This window comes from Agelaius tricolor, unplaced genomic scaffold (assembly GCF_023055355.1).
Source record: "Agelaius tricolor isolate 1412-34295 unplaced genomic scaffold, bAgeTri1.0.p SCAF_10, whole genome shotgun sequence".
Lineage (NCBI taxonomy): Eukaryota > Metazoa > Chordata > Aves > Passeriformes > Icteridae > Agelaius > Agelaius tricolor.
The window spans coordinates 27,280,474-27,297,120 of NW_027269270.1; the positions used below are offsets into that span (position 1 = coordinate 27,280,474).

Here is a 16,647-nt window from a genome sequence, read left to right on the forward strand (position 1 = left end):
CAAGGTAAGGCACCTTCCTAGAAAACAAGCTGTATTTTCCAAATGATGTAGAAATCCCTGGGGGAGTTTTTCTGCCCTGCACCGTGCAGAAGATCAGATGGGATTATTACAGTGATCCTGCTGGCCTCAACATCTGTGAAAGTTTGCTGCAGCTCCTTTGAATAGTTACTCTGCTTAGTAGGAGGTGACTTATTCTTTTTTTTCCTGTTGGCATGTTATCAGAGGAGATCACACTAATTGTGTATTTATCTAGAATTATAGTTATGAATCTGCTGTAATAAGGCAGTAATTCATATCTTGAGTGATTTATGACCTGAGCCTGCAAGCCCTCTGAATCCTTTGACTCCACTGGGATTTCCTAAGGCAAGGTCATTGCAGAATTGTTCTTTTTGCTGCTGATACCCTGATGGTGTAGAACCAGCACCTTCACAGCACCACTTATTTTTTAGCATTTATACAAAACAGGCAGACCCAGAATAAATGCAATTTGTATACTATTTTCTTATTCATCTCATTTAACAGCTCCCAAAGTCCTCTCCTGCCTTCCTCTGCTGGGGTACTTAGGTGATTTGGGAGGAGATTTAGGAGGCAATTCTTCTTCACTCTGGAACTTCTGCAGTTAAAATTCATTTAGCTCCAACAAAGGAGAGCAAAAAGGAGTGTTTATAGTCCCTGTGAAGTAATTTTAACCTAGGATTCAAAAGACAAAGACTGTTGTTGAATAGCAATGTTTACTTAGCATTTTAGCATTTAAATCTTTCTCTGTTTGGATGTGTCTTTCCTTTTGAACTGGAAGCATAAGTTTCACTGTTTGCCTGCAAAACTCTTTTTTTTTCATCTCACGCTGAATCCCCAGAAAATCCTCAAATATTCTTGTAAATCTCAAAGATACTAAGGAGTTAGCCCCCCTTCCTCCCCATTTAGACCTTTGAAGGCTGGTGTGACTAGAATGATTTTGGAGTTATAGTTCAGAGTCGGAATAAAAAATGAAGGGAAGCATTTTGCAATACCATAGCTTGTACAATAACTAATTACTTATAGATTTTAGGTCACATTTGAAAAAGACAAATACTGAAATAAATGGATAATCACTTGGAGCTACCATTAACAGTTTGTTTAAGCACTTTGGGTTGAAATCAGCTCCGTGTCACAGCAGAGCATCTGCCTGCATCAGTGCCCGGTTGTGCCGGTGCCTGTGAGAGCCAAACTGGCTCCTCTGCAGGATCAGAAACACTTGGAGCTCGGGCTTGTGCACTGCACTGGGGGCTTGGTTGGGCCTTTGCTGGACCATGCTTCTAACCAAGAAAAACCTGACCAGTTCTGACACCAAGTGAGACAGAAAAAAGTCTTAGGGTTTTGAGGCCAGATGCTGCCCTCCACTGTGATGTTCAACAGAAGAAATGAGGAAATGTGCTGGCAGATTTGTGGTGATGTGATCTAAAACATCAGAAGACTTCAGAAGAGAGGGATGAAAATGCAATTAGTGACCTATATATGATGGGATGAGTTTAAACTTTAGATGTAGCCTACATGTGTATTAAAATTGTTGCCTGTCTGTCATATGAATGTAATGCAGAAAACTAATTCTTTTATTGCATATTTTAATACAATGTCTTAAACACATTAAATTGCCTTTTTTACCTCTGCAGCTGGAATCATCAATAGTTTTGCTAAGGAGGTGTGTTGTGATGCATTCAGCATAAACTTCAGGCTTTGGAACCCTGGAGAACTGGCTTTTAGCTGGTATAAAATTTGCTTTTAGCTGGTATACAATTTGCTTCTCAGCTTCTCTCCCTTCCCGTGGGGCTTGAGATGGGAAACCTCACTTCAGTTGCTTCCCTGTGAATTTTGGGAAATCCTTCCAGCCACACACATATCCCACAATGTCTGGCTGCTCCCCATCCTTTCAGAGATGACAGAAGGCTCAGTTTTCTCCCCAAAAGGAGAAAACTCTCAGCTTGGCACTAGATAGCCTCTCTGAAATGTTCGTCTTCTTGGAAAGGTAGTGTCAGATACATTGGAAATGCTGGTTTAGGGCTCCAGAAAAGATTTGTGTCCTCAAGGGTCTTTGCTAACTTACCTCATAAATACATGTGGGCCAGCAAGATGGGACAAAACTACCCAAAAGACCCCAATTCATCCCAAACATCTTCATATCACGAGGAACAGTCAGGAATGGGGATGGGAGCATCTGGAAATAACATCATTCCTAAGGGAAAGTGTTCCATTTTAATTAATTGTATCCCTTTTATCCATGACAGTGTAATTGCATTTTGCTTAACTAAGTCTTTTTAATTGGTGCTGGGCATGAATGATAAGCAAAGCTGTGCCACTCCTTGTTAGCTGTCACAGGCAGCTCTTTCAGAGCATGGCAGGATGGTTGGAGGACTTTGAAGCTGGGGTGGAACAGCTGGATCTGGACATTTGGGAGGGACAGGGTGTGGCCCCACAAACCAACCTAAAAACCTCAGGGCTGCCCCTTTCTGTAGATGCAAAAGGATTTTTTGTTGCTCACCAACCACCCCATGGTGACTTGTGACACTCTTCCTGCTCCAGTGGACCTTCTCTTAGGCTGGAGAAATGAACATGTGGGGCATGAGTGCCCTCCAAAGCTGCTGCACAGGGATGGATCCCAGTGCTGAGCTTCAGGCTCCAAAGGCCACTGCTGGCACTTGTGTCCTGCCCCCACAGGGGTGAGGCTGGGGATGAGCTGTGCAGCTGTCCCTCCTCTGTCCCTCCAAGGGGACACTGCTGGCAAAATCTGAGGGTTTGCCTTAAAAACTGTATTTCTAGCTATTAAGGAGTGGGGAGCAAGACCTGTACAAGTGTCACAGCTGCCCAGCAGTCTCTGACAAACCATCAGGTACAAGGGGCTGCATCACAGAGACCTAAACCCACCTGCTCTTATTTTGCAAAATCCCTTTCTTGGATGGCTGGTTGGCCCCTGCTGCAGTTACTGAGGACTGAAACCACCACAGCCTGCCTCATTCCCTCAAACCAAGCACCCCACCCTCAGGTTTTGTCTCACTGTGTGTGCTGTCAGCTGTTCCACAGCAGGATAAAACGTTTTAGTCCTTTCCTATGACACAGGAGGACATCACAGGCACCCTCTGGATGCATCTCCAGGCCACCATCTTGTGGCCACCACTGCCTTCCCACTACTGGGAAAAGACCTTAAAGATCCTCTAATTTCAAATCCCTGGGCAGGGACAACTTTTACTAGACCTTGAACTAGGATGTTCAAAGCCCCATCCAATATGGCCTTGAACACTTCCAGGGATGGGGCATCCACGGCTGTTGTGGGCAGCCTGTGCCAGTGCCTCACCACCCTCACTATAAAGAAGTATATACATAAAGTAAAGAAATATCTATATTATATATAGATATATATAATATATTACATATAAAAATATAATAAATATATAATATATATTATATATAATATATATAAGTGTATATATATATATATATATATATATATATATATATATATAAAAAGTAAAGAAATATATATATTCTATATATGTATAGTAAAGAATTTTCCCCTGACAGATTATCTACACCTAATCTCTTTTAGTTTAAGGCTATTCCCCCTTGTCCTATCCCTACATGCCCTTGACAGAAATCCATCTCCAGCTTTCCTGCAGGTATTTGGAAGGCGCTCTCAGAGCTCTCTCTTCCCCAGACTGAACATCCCCGTCTCTCTCGGCCTGTCTTGCTGGGAGAGGTGCTCCAGCCCTCTGAGCATCTTCGCAGCCCCTCTGGCTCTGTCGATGTCGCTCCCGTGCCGGTGTCTCGGGGGAGCGGAGCGGAGAGGGATGCGCGGGATCCCGGCTGGGCGCGGGCCAGGGGCAGCCTCGGGGCCGATGATGCCGGGGCTCCTCTCCGCAGCGGCCCTTGAGCTCCCCTTAGTGCCGGCAAGGAGCATTTGAGAGCGGCGGCTCCGCGGCGGGGACGGGCCGGGTGCCCGCAGGTGCCCCCGCATCCCGCCGGGGCGCGTCCGGCGCTTGTCCTTGCAGGGACACCTTTATTCATCCAAATCGCATCAACCGCGTGGGATCCAGGAAAGCCCAGCTCAATATTTTCTCCCTAATATCTACAGGTGTGTGTGTGTAATTTTATTTCTTTATCTAGTCAAGCATTTATTTATTTATCCATTTATTTATCTATTTTTATTTATATTTAACACCGATTGATAGCTTATTCATGCTTTGCTGTATTTTTTATTTGTCATCATTTCGCTTTACTGGAACATCTAATTTCTAAAGGCAAGAAAAGCTTAGCTTTATACACCAGACAAATAAGGGGTATTGCTACTGGAGGCAGGTTAGGAAATGCTGACAGGGAAGGCAAAGGACTTAGCTAAGGTCAAAAACAAGTGCTGTGCTAAACCAGGGTAGTGTGGCACCTAGATCCCAGGCACTTATTTTTGCACTTTAATATGTGACCAGCATAGTTTCTAAACAACATTTATATTTGCATGCCAGAGAGATCATCTGAGGATTTCTGAGCATCTGCTGTCTTGGGTGTATGCACTTCTCTGGGGGTTTTAAGCTTAGATTCACAACTGTAGCATGATGAAGATGGACTATCCAGCTCAGCTGCAGTAAGGGCAGGTTTCTGCACTTCTGATCCTCTTCTCTTACTGCACTAAGCTAACGTGGACCACCCCTCCCCTCCTCTGTGGACTTGAGGTCACACACGTGTGAGCTCCTGCAGATGAGCTGATGCCAGGTAGCTGGAAAAGCTGTGAGCTGGCTCACATGCCTGAGCTCCAATTGTTTTGTGACAGCTGGGATGTTTCAGGTTACCTGTGGGTCTTGCAACTGTTATTGATTTGTGAAAAATTCAACTTTCTTTGTCAATATTTCTATGACCTGCTAAAGATGCACAGTAGCACAGCCTGATGAAACTGGGTTTGCATCGTGAAGAGGAGATGGAGAGCAGAGGCAGCAGCAGCTCCCAGGACAGACTTGGTGTCCCATCAAGCACACTCCACCCCAACATCCTCATTGTGGCTGCAGTTATTTTCACCCCAGCTGCGCTTGCTACAGTCCGTAATTGACATTTCACTCCCTGTGCAACTCACATCATCAAGCCAAATTTGTCCAGTACCTTTGGAAGATTAAACAAACAAACAAACAAACAAAAAACCGTTGGATGGGATGGGAGAGAGAGGAATATGCCTTTTTTCCTTAAGAGAGCCCTGTGGACAGTCGGTGTGTGTTGGGTTGTGTGGTTGGTTTGTTGGAAATGAAGCATTTGGGCGCAGTTCAAGCAGCCCTTGACATGCAGCTCATCCCAAGAGGAACGAGGAGATCTCTGGCTGCTGGGGCAGGTGGCCTTGCTGTGGTGCTTTCTGTGTGTGTGTAAGCCCCATGCCAGGCCTGGGGAGGGGTGGGCTGCTGTGGACTCACCTGCTGGGGCTGTGAAGAAGGTGACGGCCCGGCTGAAGCCCAGCATGCGGCAGACGACGCCGGCCTCGCGCACGGACCAGCCGTCGTCACAGATGGTTCCCCAGGACCCTCTGTAGAAGATTTCCACACGGCCCCTCCTGTCTCCTCCCACGATTCGTACGTAATTACCAGGGCCAACTGAGAATTCAGAGGAGAAAATAACTCTATGGGTCATGCAGGCATAGGGAAAAAGGCGCTGACAGACAGAAGCAGTGACCACCAAACCAGAAGGATGTTCCCATCCCCAGGGTGGGGCCAGAGGTTTCTGGTGGCCCAAATCCAAACAATTCAAGAGCCTTCCTGCATTTGGAGACACCAGGCTGCAGCTCAGAGCACAGACTCCTTGGCTCTGTTAGCTGCAGGTTAACCAGCATGAGCAGAGGGGTATTTTGGCCCTGATCTCAGGTAGCTCTGATACCAGAAGGCAAGTGAGAGAAGAAGTAAAATCCAGTACCTTCTCCTTTTTCACCTTTGCTCCCTTTCAGTCCTGAGGAACCTGTTTCAAATTAGAAAAGCAAACATTTGACAGTTGTTGTGGAAAAATCTGGTTATTATCTAGTTCTGAATACTTGTGTGAGTTAGAGATGTCCAGACTCCTCCCCTTGTAGAAAATGAACACCCTGAAGTGACCAAGGGTATGTAAAAGAAACATGGCAGGAAAAGTACGATAACATACTGCAAAATATTCCCAATGTGCGACCCAAGAAAAGGGCCACTTTCAAAATCCCATATATTGATTCACTAGTGGGAAATGTATCTCATTCCCACTGTTACCTGTAAAATGACATCTCTGATAGACTTTGGGATCTCTAGAAGCAGGCATGGTATCTCCCCAAGTACTTGCAGGAAGACCTGCATCCTGGGATTTGATCTCCAGGGAGAGCAGAAAGGTGCTCTCAGCAGTCCTCCACATTTCTGTGGAGCATCTTGGTCTCGAGGGTAGGGGTGTTTGAAATAACCCATTGAGCTCTTTCCCCAAAGCTACCTCCAGAAAGCTCTCATTGCTGTCTCCTTCTGGGGACCAGGAGATGACATGCACCCACAGCACGGAGCCAGCCCAGTTACACTTCTTCCATCTTCCAGATGCAAAGCTCCAGAGGAGAAGTGCATGGAGGAGCCCCACACAGAACCTAGTTTATTTTATTTCTGAGGATTCTGTATGAACAATTAAAAGACAAAAGTATCTGGAGCACTGTTTACTTCCCATGGGCTGTTGTAACAACCATTTGTTTTTGTCTTTTTTTTTTTTTTTTACTACAAATCTTAGGTTTTTTTAAAGCATTCTGTGATTGGAAGGGCAGGGGATTAAGGATGGAGAGTAGCTGTGGTGCTGGCCCTTTTGAACAACTTTTGTGTCCTACAGTTAGCAAGGTGTAGTTAAATAGCCTCACTGTTAGGTATTTCCAATAGCCTCACTATTGCATGTTCCTGAGTGTTTACATGGGATTTATCCCAGGCACAGGGTGTCTCTGATGTCTCTGAACAAAGCAAAGAGGAACGTGGGTTGTTCCAGCTTTCTGTGAAATCAGGGATTTGAGAAAATCTAATGCCTCTGTGTACTTGCATGTCTTGTGACACACCTCCCAGGGTGTACAGCTGACACCCTGCACATTCCTTTGCTAGGAGGGCTGATCTGCAGTCCCAAACCCAAATGTGCTACCAGCTCCACAGACCCTGTGGCAAAGAACCTTACCAGTATATCCAATCTCTCCCTTGGCTCCTTTTAGTCCTGGCTCTCCTTTCACACCCTTAGGGCCGTAATCCCCCTTGGCTCCTTTTTGACCAGCTGGGCCTGGGGTGCCTGGGTGGAAAGCAAAAAGTCATTGCCTTTGTCCCTTCCCAGGGAAAAGACATGGCAAACATTTCACATTGATGCAGAACAGTGGAATGTGGCACCTAAAGTTCCTTGCATCATCATCTTTGTATCAGAATAAATCATGCTGTGAGAGTTTACCTGCTGGGCCCTGGTCTCCCTTTGCTCCCTTTTGCCCTGGAGGTCCTAAGATAATAAAAAACAAACAAACAAACAAACAAACATTTATGAACTGATGCTTATACATTTATAAAAGCTTATGCAAAGCAGTATTTACAAGTTATTTTAAATCATCAAGTTTTGGTGTCTACACTATAAGCATCTATTTCTGAATCAGGTGTCTTATTTCACATCCTAATCAGTGCAGGCCACGTCAAACAAGAAAATACAGGGATGGAGAAACATCTTCTCCTGAAGTTCATCTTAAACTGCTTCCTTGTGCATTTTCAATTTATACAAAAATTCAGGCACCATCACCCCTCACACATATTACAGATGGCAGAACCAACCCTCTCGTGAGCAGTCAGCCCCAGCAGCCTGGCAGAGCCCCAGGAGTGCCATGGCATCCTGGGGTGCACTGGGGGTCCAAGAAGAAAACTCAAGAGCTCTGCTCTTGGTGGTGTAGTTCCCTTTGTGGTGTCTGCATGTGTGTTTTTGACCCAAAACCTGTTTTATTCTCCTTTACCTGCTATTCCTTGTTCTCCCTTTGCACCTTTGAGTCCAGCAATGCCTTGTGCTCCTAAAATCAAAAAGAAATCAGTAAGAGTGAACCCATCACACAAAGTGAGGCCAGAGTTGGAGGGCAATGAGTTGTAGGTTTGAGCAGGGCTGTACCTGGGCTACCTTTGGGGCCCTGGTCACCCTTTTCCCCTTTCTGACCAGGTCTGCCTTCAGGGCCAGGACTTCCAGGAGGTCCAAGTTGTCCAGTTGCACCTTGAGGTTGAGTGAAAGCAGCACAAAATGAAATGTCACACAACACATGAAGGAGATCAAAAGACAGACAGCTCAATCACCAGCCCTTGCACACTGAGCTGAGCCTGTGAAGGCAAAACAAGCACTGGCTGTCTCCAAATTGCAATCCTGGCAGTGCTAATCTTAGCAATGCAGTCAGGGGTGATCTGGAGTGAAAGGCTGCATGGAACCAAGTCCTGGCTGACTGCCAGCCTTGAAATGCACAAGTTCTTCCCAAAAGAGCAGCCAAGTTCTGCCCTTATGTGTGCACAGGTGCCAGGAAGGAGGCCATGGCCCTTCTTTCCCTCTCAGTCTCCTGCACAGTGAGCGGGGCCCACAAGAGACAGCCAAGGCTGCTGGATGAGTTTGGATGACATTGAAACATTGGCACGGTTTCTTCATCTAATCATCATCTTCTCTTACCCATGCTGGGATCTAGACCAGCTGCAGCTTTCCTTGTCATGAAACACCACATTAAAGGGATCAGAATTATGCCTCCACAAGAAATGGCACCTTCTGCACAGCTTACCTGCCTCTCCTTTCTGCCCAGGCGGTCCAGGCTTCCCGGGGCTCCCTGCAATGACATCCTGGCATCAGTGCAGAGCAGCCCCTCTGTGGGCAGCCCTGCACCCTGTCCCACTGTGCCCTCTGCACTTACCCTGGTCACCTGGCACTCCTGGGAATCCCTGCTCACCCTTAGGACCCATGATTCCCGGGAGCCCGTGGTGTCCCTTCTCGCCCTTGTCACCTTTCTGTCCTTGGGGACCTATCAAACAGCACAGCACATACATGTAAATTCAAAAAAAAAAACAAACAGATTTGTTCTCTCTGCAGCCTATGGAGCACCTCTGTCTGGCCTCTCCAGCAGCAGGGTTTGGCCTCACACCTGCATTTGCCATTCAGTGACACTGTCACCATAAAGCTGGAGGAGGACAGAGCTGGCCTGTCTGATCCACCTCTGGCTCTGTCAGCCTCCCTGGCCAGATGTTTGCCTGGCCTGCTGTTAAAGGCCTGCAGAGGTGTCATGACAACTCTCCAGTCTATTCCCCAAACTATCACTCCTACTGGAATGTTTTCTCCTCTAGTTAAATATCCCTTACTGCATCTGAATGCTTCCCCTCTGCCAGACACAGTGGAGATACAGGGCAGCACATTCCACTCTTGTTCTTCCAGAGAGTTCTGTCATCTCCCCTTAACCTTGTCTTCTCTGAACAAGTGATCAGCATGCTCCAAAAGAGCTGAATTACTTGAAAGTGCCTCATTTGAAGACTTCTCCTTCATTTTTCTGCTCTAGAATTATCCCAAAGTCCTTGCCTTTTGGTATTCCTCCTACAATCACTCTTCTCTCCTGGAGCATCCTGTGCTAATGAGAGCATTGGGGGATTCAGGAGCTGATGGAAGATCTGAGGAAGCTCTTATCAACCTGTCCAGCTGTCCTCCCTGCTCTGCCCCACACACATCACCTGCTTTCTTTTCCTCTCCTGCTTTCAGCCCATGTGAGACCCCTGAGGAACAGCCATCCATAATTCATGCTACATGGTGCAAACATGTGGCATAGCTCTTCTCCTTCAGGTGTACAAAGCCAGGCTTTTGTAAGATGCTCATAAAGCTCTCAGAAAGGGGTTCCACTAAAATGAGGATTAACATCCACATGCCTGTGCATATAAATTATATTGTATTATTTGATACCATAGAAATCCTACTGCAAACATCACTGCTTTAATCTAGGATAGGCTGATAATTGAATATCTGTGGCTTTCATTAGACAAAGGTCACTCTGTAAAGAGACTCTCGTGGTGCAGAATCAACATTTTGCATGGCCTCTTCCCCCAGCCCTCCTTTGGGAGATTTGCTGAAGCATGGCATGAAATTAAACCCCTTCAGATCAGGTCAAGTGTCCTGTTTATCCAGCTCCCCCACTGACCGGCAAACCACGCTCAGGACTGCTTGGGTTTTTTATGAATACTGACCAGTGAAAACTTCTCCTGGTGTTTTATGTAGAATGAGTTTAATAAGAAATATGTGTGAGAACATTAAAAATATTAAGATAGTGAAGAAGTCTTACCTGCAATCCCCATCTCTCCTTTTTCTCCTTTGGCTCCTGGATAACCACTTGGGCCAGCAGGACCAGCAGCTCCCTTGCTCCCCTTTTCCCCCTGGGGTCCATCTGTGCCTGCAGGGACAACACCATTCTTCTGATGCTTCCTGGGGTGCCATTGTAGTCAGTGCCAGCAGCAGGACACCCACCACAGCTGTGAGCCTGAGCCAAACTCCATTCTCTGTGCACTTGAGGGTGGTGCTGGTGACAGTGGGAAATTGGCCCACAGTGACTGTTGGACGCTGACTTTTAAAATAAGATTTTTTTTTCCAGCTAAGTTTTGCTTTTGCTCACATTAGCTTTACATAGGCTTATTTCCTTCAGCTCCAATGACATTCTTACTCACTTACACCTTGGCTGAGGACAAGATTGCTCATAAAATCATCCATAAAGCCACTTTATGTTCATCTACAGAAGTAATTCAGGTGTCAAAAAAGCCTTACCTCGGTCTCCCTTTGTCCCTGGTGGTCCCCGTAACCCTGGGATGTAAAATACATATATCAGCTGACACACATCATCTATTCATAGTAATGGCTAAGAAGGAGAGACAAATTTTTTAATCATCCTTTGCTCACACGATTTCAGTCACCAGTGAGACCAATCTTCAGCTGGCAGGGACCAGAACAACCACTTGAGTGAAGTCCTTGGAGCTCAGCTGAGTGCTCAGCTGGGCAGGGGCCAGCTTGTCTTCCTGCCAAGCCCAGCTCATGGGGACCATTGGGGAGATCTTTCACGAAAATGCACTGAACAATTGGGCTCTGATGTGTAATAACACTGCTTGGCAGGAGGTGCTCTTTCAACGTCCTAAGTGCAGCCAGGAACATATGAAAACACAATTTTTAATTTTTTTTTTTTTTCCCTTCAGAAAATCTCATCAGTGTAGCCAAGAAGTAGGGATGGATGAGTTACAGACCCGACCTAACAAGGGTTGTATCTTAGATCATCATCACAGGATCATGGAAACTGTTGCCTGGCCCAACCCCTGCTCCAAGTGCAGCCAGCATGAGATCAGGACCTGCTGCATCCTCACAGTCTGGAGATATTTACCTCCTCTGGCAGGGGTAGTCCTACCCAAACCCCCAGGCACCCAGGGCAGCAGCTTGTGCGTGGCTGTGGAGGGCAGAACTTGCTCCCAGCTCATTCCTGAGTCTGTGCCAATGCTTTTCTAGGGACAGGGTGGGCATGGACCTCTGTGGGAGCACCTGGGCTAGCCAAGGCTCCTGGAGGATCAGTGAAAAGCCTCCACACCGGCTTTACACCTGCTTTTTACAGCAGGTCTCCTCATGACCACGGGGTGTCTGCACACTGGGTAGGGCCTGGGTCTGGAGACTGAAATCCCAAATCCTCACTTCAGCTCTCTTAGATGAAATAAATAAGAACAGAGGAACTGTGTGACTCAGTTACCAACATACCTGGTACTCCAGGATCTCCTTTGCGTCCAGGAGGCCCTGAAATAAATATTTAATGGATATTTTTCAGTAGTCAGCAGTCAGTGAGGAGCACAGCAGTATGGGATTGAGGTGTGGGCTGGAGACACAACCCTTCTGGAGGGCACCTAGAGTCCAAATCTACAAGTCACAGGAGGGAAGAGCAGCCCAGAGCTGCATGTGCAGCTGCAGGGGACCTGGGGGCTTGCACAGGGCAGTGCTCCAGCTCCTATAGGTGCTCCCTTGTGATGGTGTTCACAGGGGTTTTAGGATGAGGGAAGAGACGAGGATCAGACTCCATGTTTCAGAAGGCTTAATTTATTATTTTATGATATATATTATATTAAAACTATGCTAAAAGAATAGAACAAAGGATTTCATCAGAAGACAAGCTAAGAATAGAATAAGAAAGAATGATAACAAAGGCTTGTGGCCCAGACTCTCTGTCTGAGCCAGCTGACTGGGATTGGCCATTAATCAGAAACAACTGCATGAGACCAATCACAGATCCACCTGTTGCATTTCACAGCAGCAGATAATTATTGTTTATATTTTGTTCTTGAGGCCTCTCAGCTTCTCAAGAAGAAAAATCCTAAAAAAAAGATTTTTCATAAAAGATGTCTGTGACACTCTCTTGTCTGGAGTTGACTCCCATCATGGGCATGGGGACATAACTAACTGACAGGGAGATTGAATCTTGCCCTAGTTATTGGATCATCTAAACTGGGTTTTCAGCCCCACTAATGCTGCAGAGCCAGCATGGAGAGCCATACCTGCAACCAGGGTGATGTTGCTCATCCTCATCATCAGGTTTGCATTGTTGCTTTTAATTATAGTGATTTCCTCTTCTAAGCTTCTCCTCCAGTTTTCTTCTTGTCCCATGAGAAAGTCCTTCCAAGTGGAGCTTCTCGACAAGGCCAGATGGTTGGCAGAGTAGTGCTGCAGAATCTCTTCTGTATAGGAGGCATTTTGCTCCTGGAGTTCCAGTATCTCTCTCTGCATCTTAAACACTGAGGAAACAAAAAGCCCATGCAGTGAATATTCGCTGCCCGCTCTGGATGGGAAATGGGTGTTTGGCAGAGCAGCTGCCCAGCACCTGGGGGGGACACGGGGAGATAAAGACCACCCCTGTTTGACCCGGGGAGGTTCTTTTCATGTGCCAGTCCCTGCTGCAGCCAGGAGTGCAGCTGGGAGCGCTTTTGCAAATGCAAAGCACACACACACACACAGGGTGGGGGAATCGCTCCTGCAGCCGCTGCTTTGCCCGGCGGTGCTGGAGGAGCCTCTCGCTCCCTAGGAGGTGTCAGACCTGTGTGCTCATCCCCACTTGCCCCCAGGCTCACCCAGCACAGCTCTGCTTTGATGCCCAGCCCATGGGGAGGCTGCGGTGTTACCTTTGTACATCAGCAGCCCCTGGCCGGCCGTCAGCAGCAGCAGGTAGATGCTCAGGGCAGTCCGAGTGCAGCATGTGGATGCCTTTTTCTGGCTCCGAGGCTCTAAAAACCAAGAGAGGAAGGGTAGACACTCTCCCACATTTCTGCCCTACAAGCTCTGCGTGCTTGCAGCCTCTCCAGGCCTGGCCACAGTGCTTTCCAGAGGTGTGGAGCACCTTGGTCCCTCTGTGGGAGCAAGGCAGGCTGCCTTCCTCTGCCCCAGGCTTTGCACTGCAATCTGCTGTGCCATCTTTTCCCTTGCTAATTTAACCAGCTCAGCTCCATCAAGACTTAATCCAGCTATATCTGTGTCAGTGTGGTGATTTCCCCCTTTCTGCACCAATAAACTCCCCGTTTCCATCATTTTTACTTGTCCCAGACTGCCTTTCAGAGGGCTGCTCAAAGCAATCCCTTCTCCATCCAGAGCACTGCATACGTGTGATTCCAACAGTGATGCATGTATGCATCAAAACAAATGAAAAATCAATAATAAACTGAACTGCAGAACAAATTGAAACAAGTCATAAGATGTAAAATCAATCATTACCAGTAAGTGTAAAGGAAATAAATGGCTTTGTTGAATTTTGGCCTTCAGGGAGAAAAAAAGTATTTCAGAAGCATTGGTAACTACGTCAGACATTCAGTAAGTTACCCTCAATTGAGGTCTTTATTTTTTTTCAAAGTAATGTAATCAGGAGTTTAAAGTCTTAGTATTAAAAGAGTACAATATTTTAATTGGTTTTATAATAGAATGGCTTACTCAGCAATGAAGCTTTTATATTCAGCTGAAAATTCATAAACTTACATTTTTATATTGAGTCTGGTGATTTTAGTATCTTAACTATTACACATGAAAGTCTTACTCAAGAAAATTAGACATTTTCTAAGACAGGAAAATAACTGATTTTTTTCTGATGCTCAGCATCAGTTTTTGGCTAGAAAGGATAGCTTGACATACTTCTACTTTTAAATGGCAGTTAATTTACTAGCAAAATCACTGCAAAAAGCATTTAATATGCAATATTTCATTTTTATGTGTTGTTTTAGACCAGATAAAACCCATATAAATCTATTGAACAAAAAGAAATCTTACCACTTATCTGAAAGGTTGTGATAGCAGGTGAGGCAAACCCCATCTTTTCTGAAATACTGCAAGAGTTCATATCACTCGAATTTCTGTCTTCCCCGTATTTGTCTGTAATTTTCATGACAAATTTCTTGTGGCTATCCTAAAGCCATGGACAATAAAGAACTGGAGGTACTTCTTCTCTGCCTCCTGATTTGATATGCTTTCTGATTTGTATTTCCTATCTGCTCAGCTTTTATAGACTGCTGAGAACTCTGATGTGGTAATTTGAACAGTTCCTCAAAAAATCCCACAGCTGAGATGCTGAGCTGCTCTCATGTGCTCATTTGGAGTCCAGGGAGCCTTGGGAAGGACCCTGAAAGATCTTCAACCTGGAGCTAGGCATGAGATGGACATTTTGTTTCTAAACAAGTAATCCTCCTCAGGTAGCCAAGAAGATTCCATGTTCAGTGTTAGCTTGGCCATCATTCTCCTGGGAGGGGAGGCTGAGGACTTTGTCACAGTGAAACTCACAGTAATGTGTACCATGGTGACACCTCAGAGGCTGTGTGAGACAGGAGGGAAAGGATCAGGAGGAGCTGTAAAGACAAGTGAATGATGGTGGGATGGGGGGTGCTGAAACCCAAAGGGGTTTAGGATGATATGGAGAAGAGGCACTTGCAGCCTCCTTGAAAAGGTCTCTCCAGTTCCTGCTTCCTCCCTGATGGGTTTTTCACACCCACAGACACAATTCCTACTTCTTCACCATTTCTTTGCCCTCATCCTGCCAAACTCCCCATGGCATTTGGCATTCTGATGTCTCCATTTGTGCTGGGTTTGACTTCTGCAAAGCAAAGTGACTCACCCAGGCCCACAGGCAGGAGCTGTTGGTAGGAGCCAGGCAAAGCCCTCCTCATCCACGCTGCCAGCACCAGCTGCTGCCCTCTCTGAGGTGCAAGGCAGTCACTGTCACACCTCCTGGTCCTGGGCTGCACGTCTGGGTCCACCCCTGGGGCCGTGTCCATTCCTGGGGCTGTGTCCATCCCTGTGTCCACCCCTGGCTCCTCACTGCTCTGCTTGGCCATGGAATGAAGTGTGGCAAGGCTTCAGGTAGGGCTGAGCTGGAGATCTGGCAGTGCAGAGTGAAGCCCTCTGTTCTGCATCTGATGCACAAATCTCTGAAAGCCTTAGACCACGAATATGTGGGGATTTTTAAATCAGCTTCTGTGTTCTCCTTTCAAATGTGCTCGTGCAGCTGTGACCTGGTTTGTCCCCAGGAGGGAGGAAGAGGAATTCTCCATTTTTAAACATTCTGCTACACTCTGTGTAGGAATTGGGATAATTTGCTTCCTTGTGAAGGTCTCAGATATCCCCTTGAATTAGGGAGGCTCTAGAGGTTACCACCAATCAGCTGAGCCACTGAAAATGCCTGTGCATCCTCTCCCATCACGGCATCACCTCCTCACAGGAGTAAGGGCTCAAATCCAGCCCATGGTTCTGGTGGTTCAGCTGACCACTCTGCACAAGCCTGGAGCCATCTACTCTTGCTGGGTGATGAGCTGGGAATGACTGTGCTTGTGCTGCCAAGTGGATGTTTATAGGTATGGATGTGATTCAGGTGCATGCAGAGAGCAGATTTACAGCAGAGAGGCTTTTAATAATACTTCTAGTCGAATCCATTTTATTTCAAAGTATTAAAAACAAGCTGGCAGACGTAGTTCTCAAAAGCCTGCCTAAAGACAAAAGGTGCAATGAGATCTTTGTGCCCTCCTTCCCTGAGAAAGGAGCTGAGGGATAAGTTTTCACATGATTCATGGTCATGCTGTGGCCGTGCCACTCTCACTGGCCCAATTGGCATAGGTGTAAAAACAGGGGTAGATTCCATTAATTTGACAGCCCTGAACTGCAGTGTTTCGGGTTTTGAAGTCCAATGCTCCACTTTTGGGGGGAAAGTCATGAGCTGCAGTTGCCTACCCAGCTGGTGAAACCTTCATTTCTATTTGATGCAGGCTCATGCAGCTCTGCAAGCTGCCACATTCTCATTGCTCAGCTGGGCATTTAGCTGCCTGGGAGGTTGTGGTGCATTTCTATCTGGATGTCAGCCTCTGCAAACAGGCAGCAGATTTCCCATGAGGTGCTGAGGGTCTGGGCCACGCCCTGGTGCCAGAGATGTGTCCCAACATGCTGGCTCAGCCTCTGTGTGTGCTCCCATCCTGCTTTCTGCTGCCTTTCATTTCTCACTGCACCATCACTGACTGCAGCAATAGGTTGACTCTGATTTTGCAATCAGGACAGGAAAAAGAAAAGAAACTGCTGATTCAGTGCAGTCTCCCTAGGTTGATGTTCTGCTGAAGCAATGGGGTTATTTATAGATAACAGATTATGGGACATTATGGGACACGT

The 16,647-nt window shown here is 46.6% G+C and overlaps 1 protein-coding gene across 1 annotated transcript; it reads right to left on the reverse strand.

Moving 5' to 3' along the window:
- Positions 1–4,151: 4,151 nt before the first annotated feature.
- On the reverse strand, positions 4,152–12,865 carry MARCO (macrophage receptor with collagenous structure). The gene is made up of 13 exons (XM_071434262.1): positions 12,519–12,865; positions 11,731–11,766; positions 10,762–10,797; positions 10,286–10,393; positions 8,879–8,986; positions 8,750–8,794; positions 8,104–8,202; positions 7,955–8,008; positions 7,411–7,455; positions 7,150–7,257; positions 5,911–5,952; positions 5,418–5,594; positions 4,152–5,115 (listed from the first exon to the last, which is right to left on the reverse strand). The coding sequence occupies exons 1-13, from the start codon at positions 12,745–12,747 to the stop codon at positions 4,985–4,987; spliced, it is 1,218 nt and encodes a 405-aa protein (XP_071290363.1). The 5' UTR covers positions 12,748–12,865; the 3' UTR covers positions 4,152–4,984.
- Between the last annotated feature and the right edge of the window lie 3,782 nt (positions 12,866–16,647).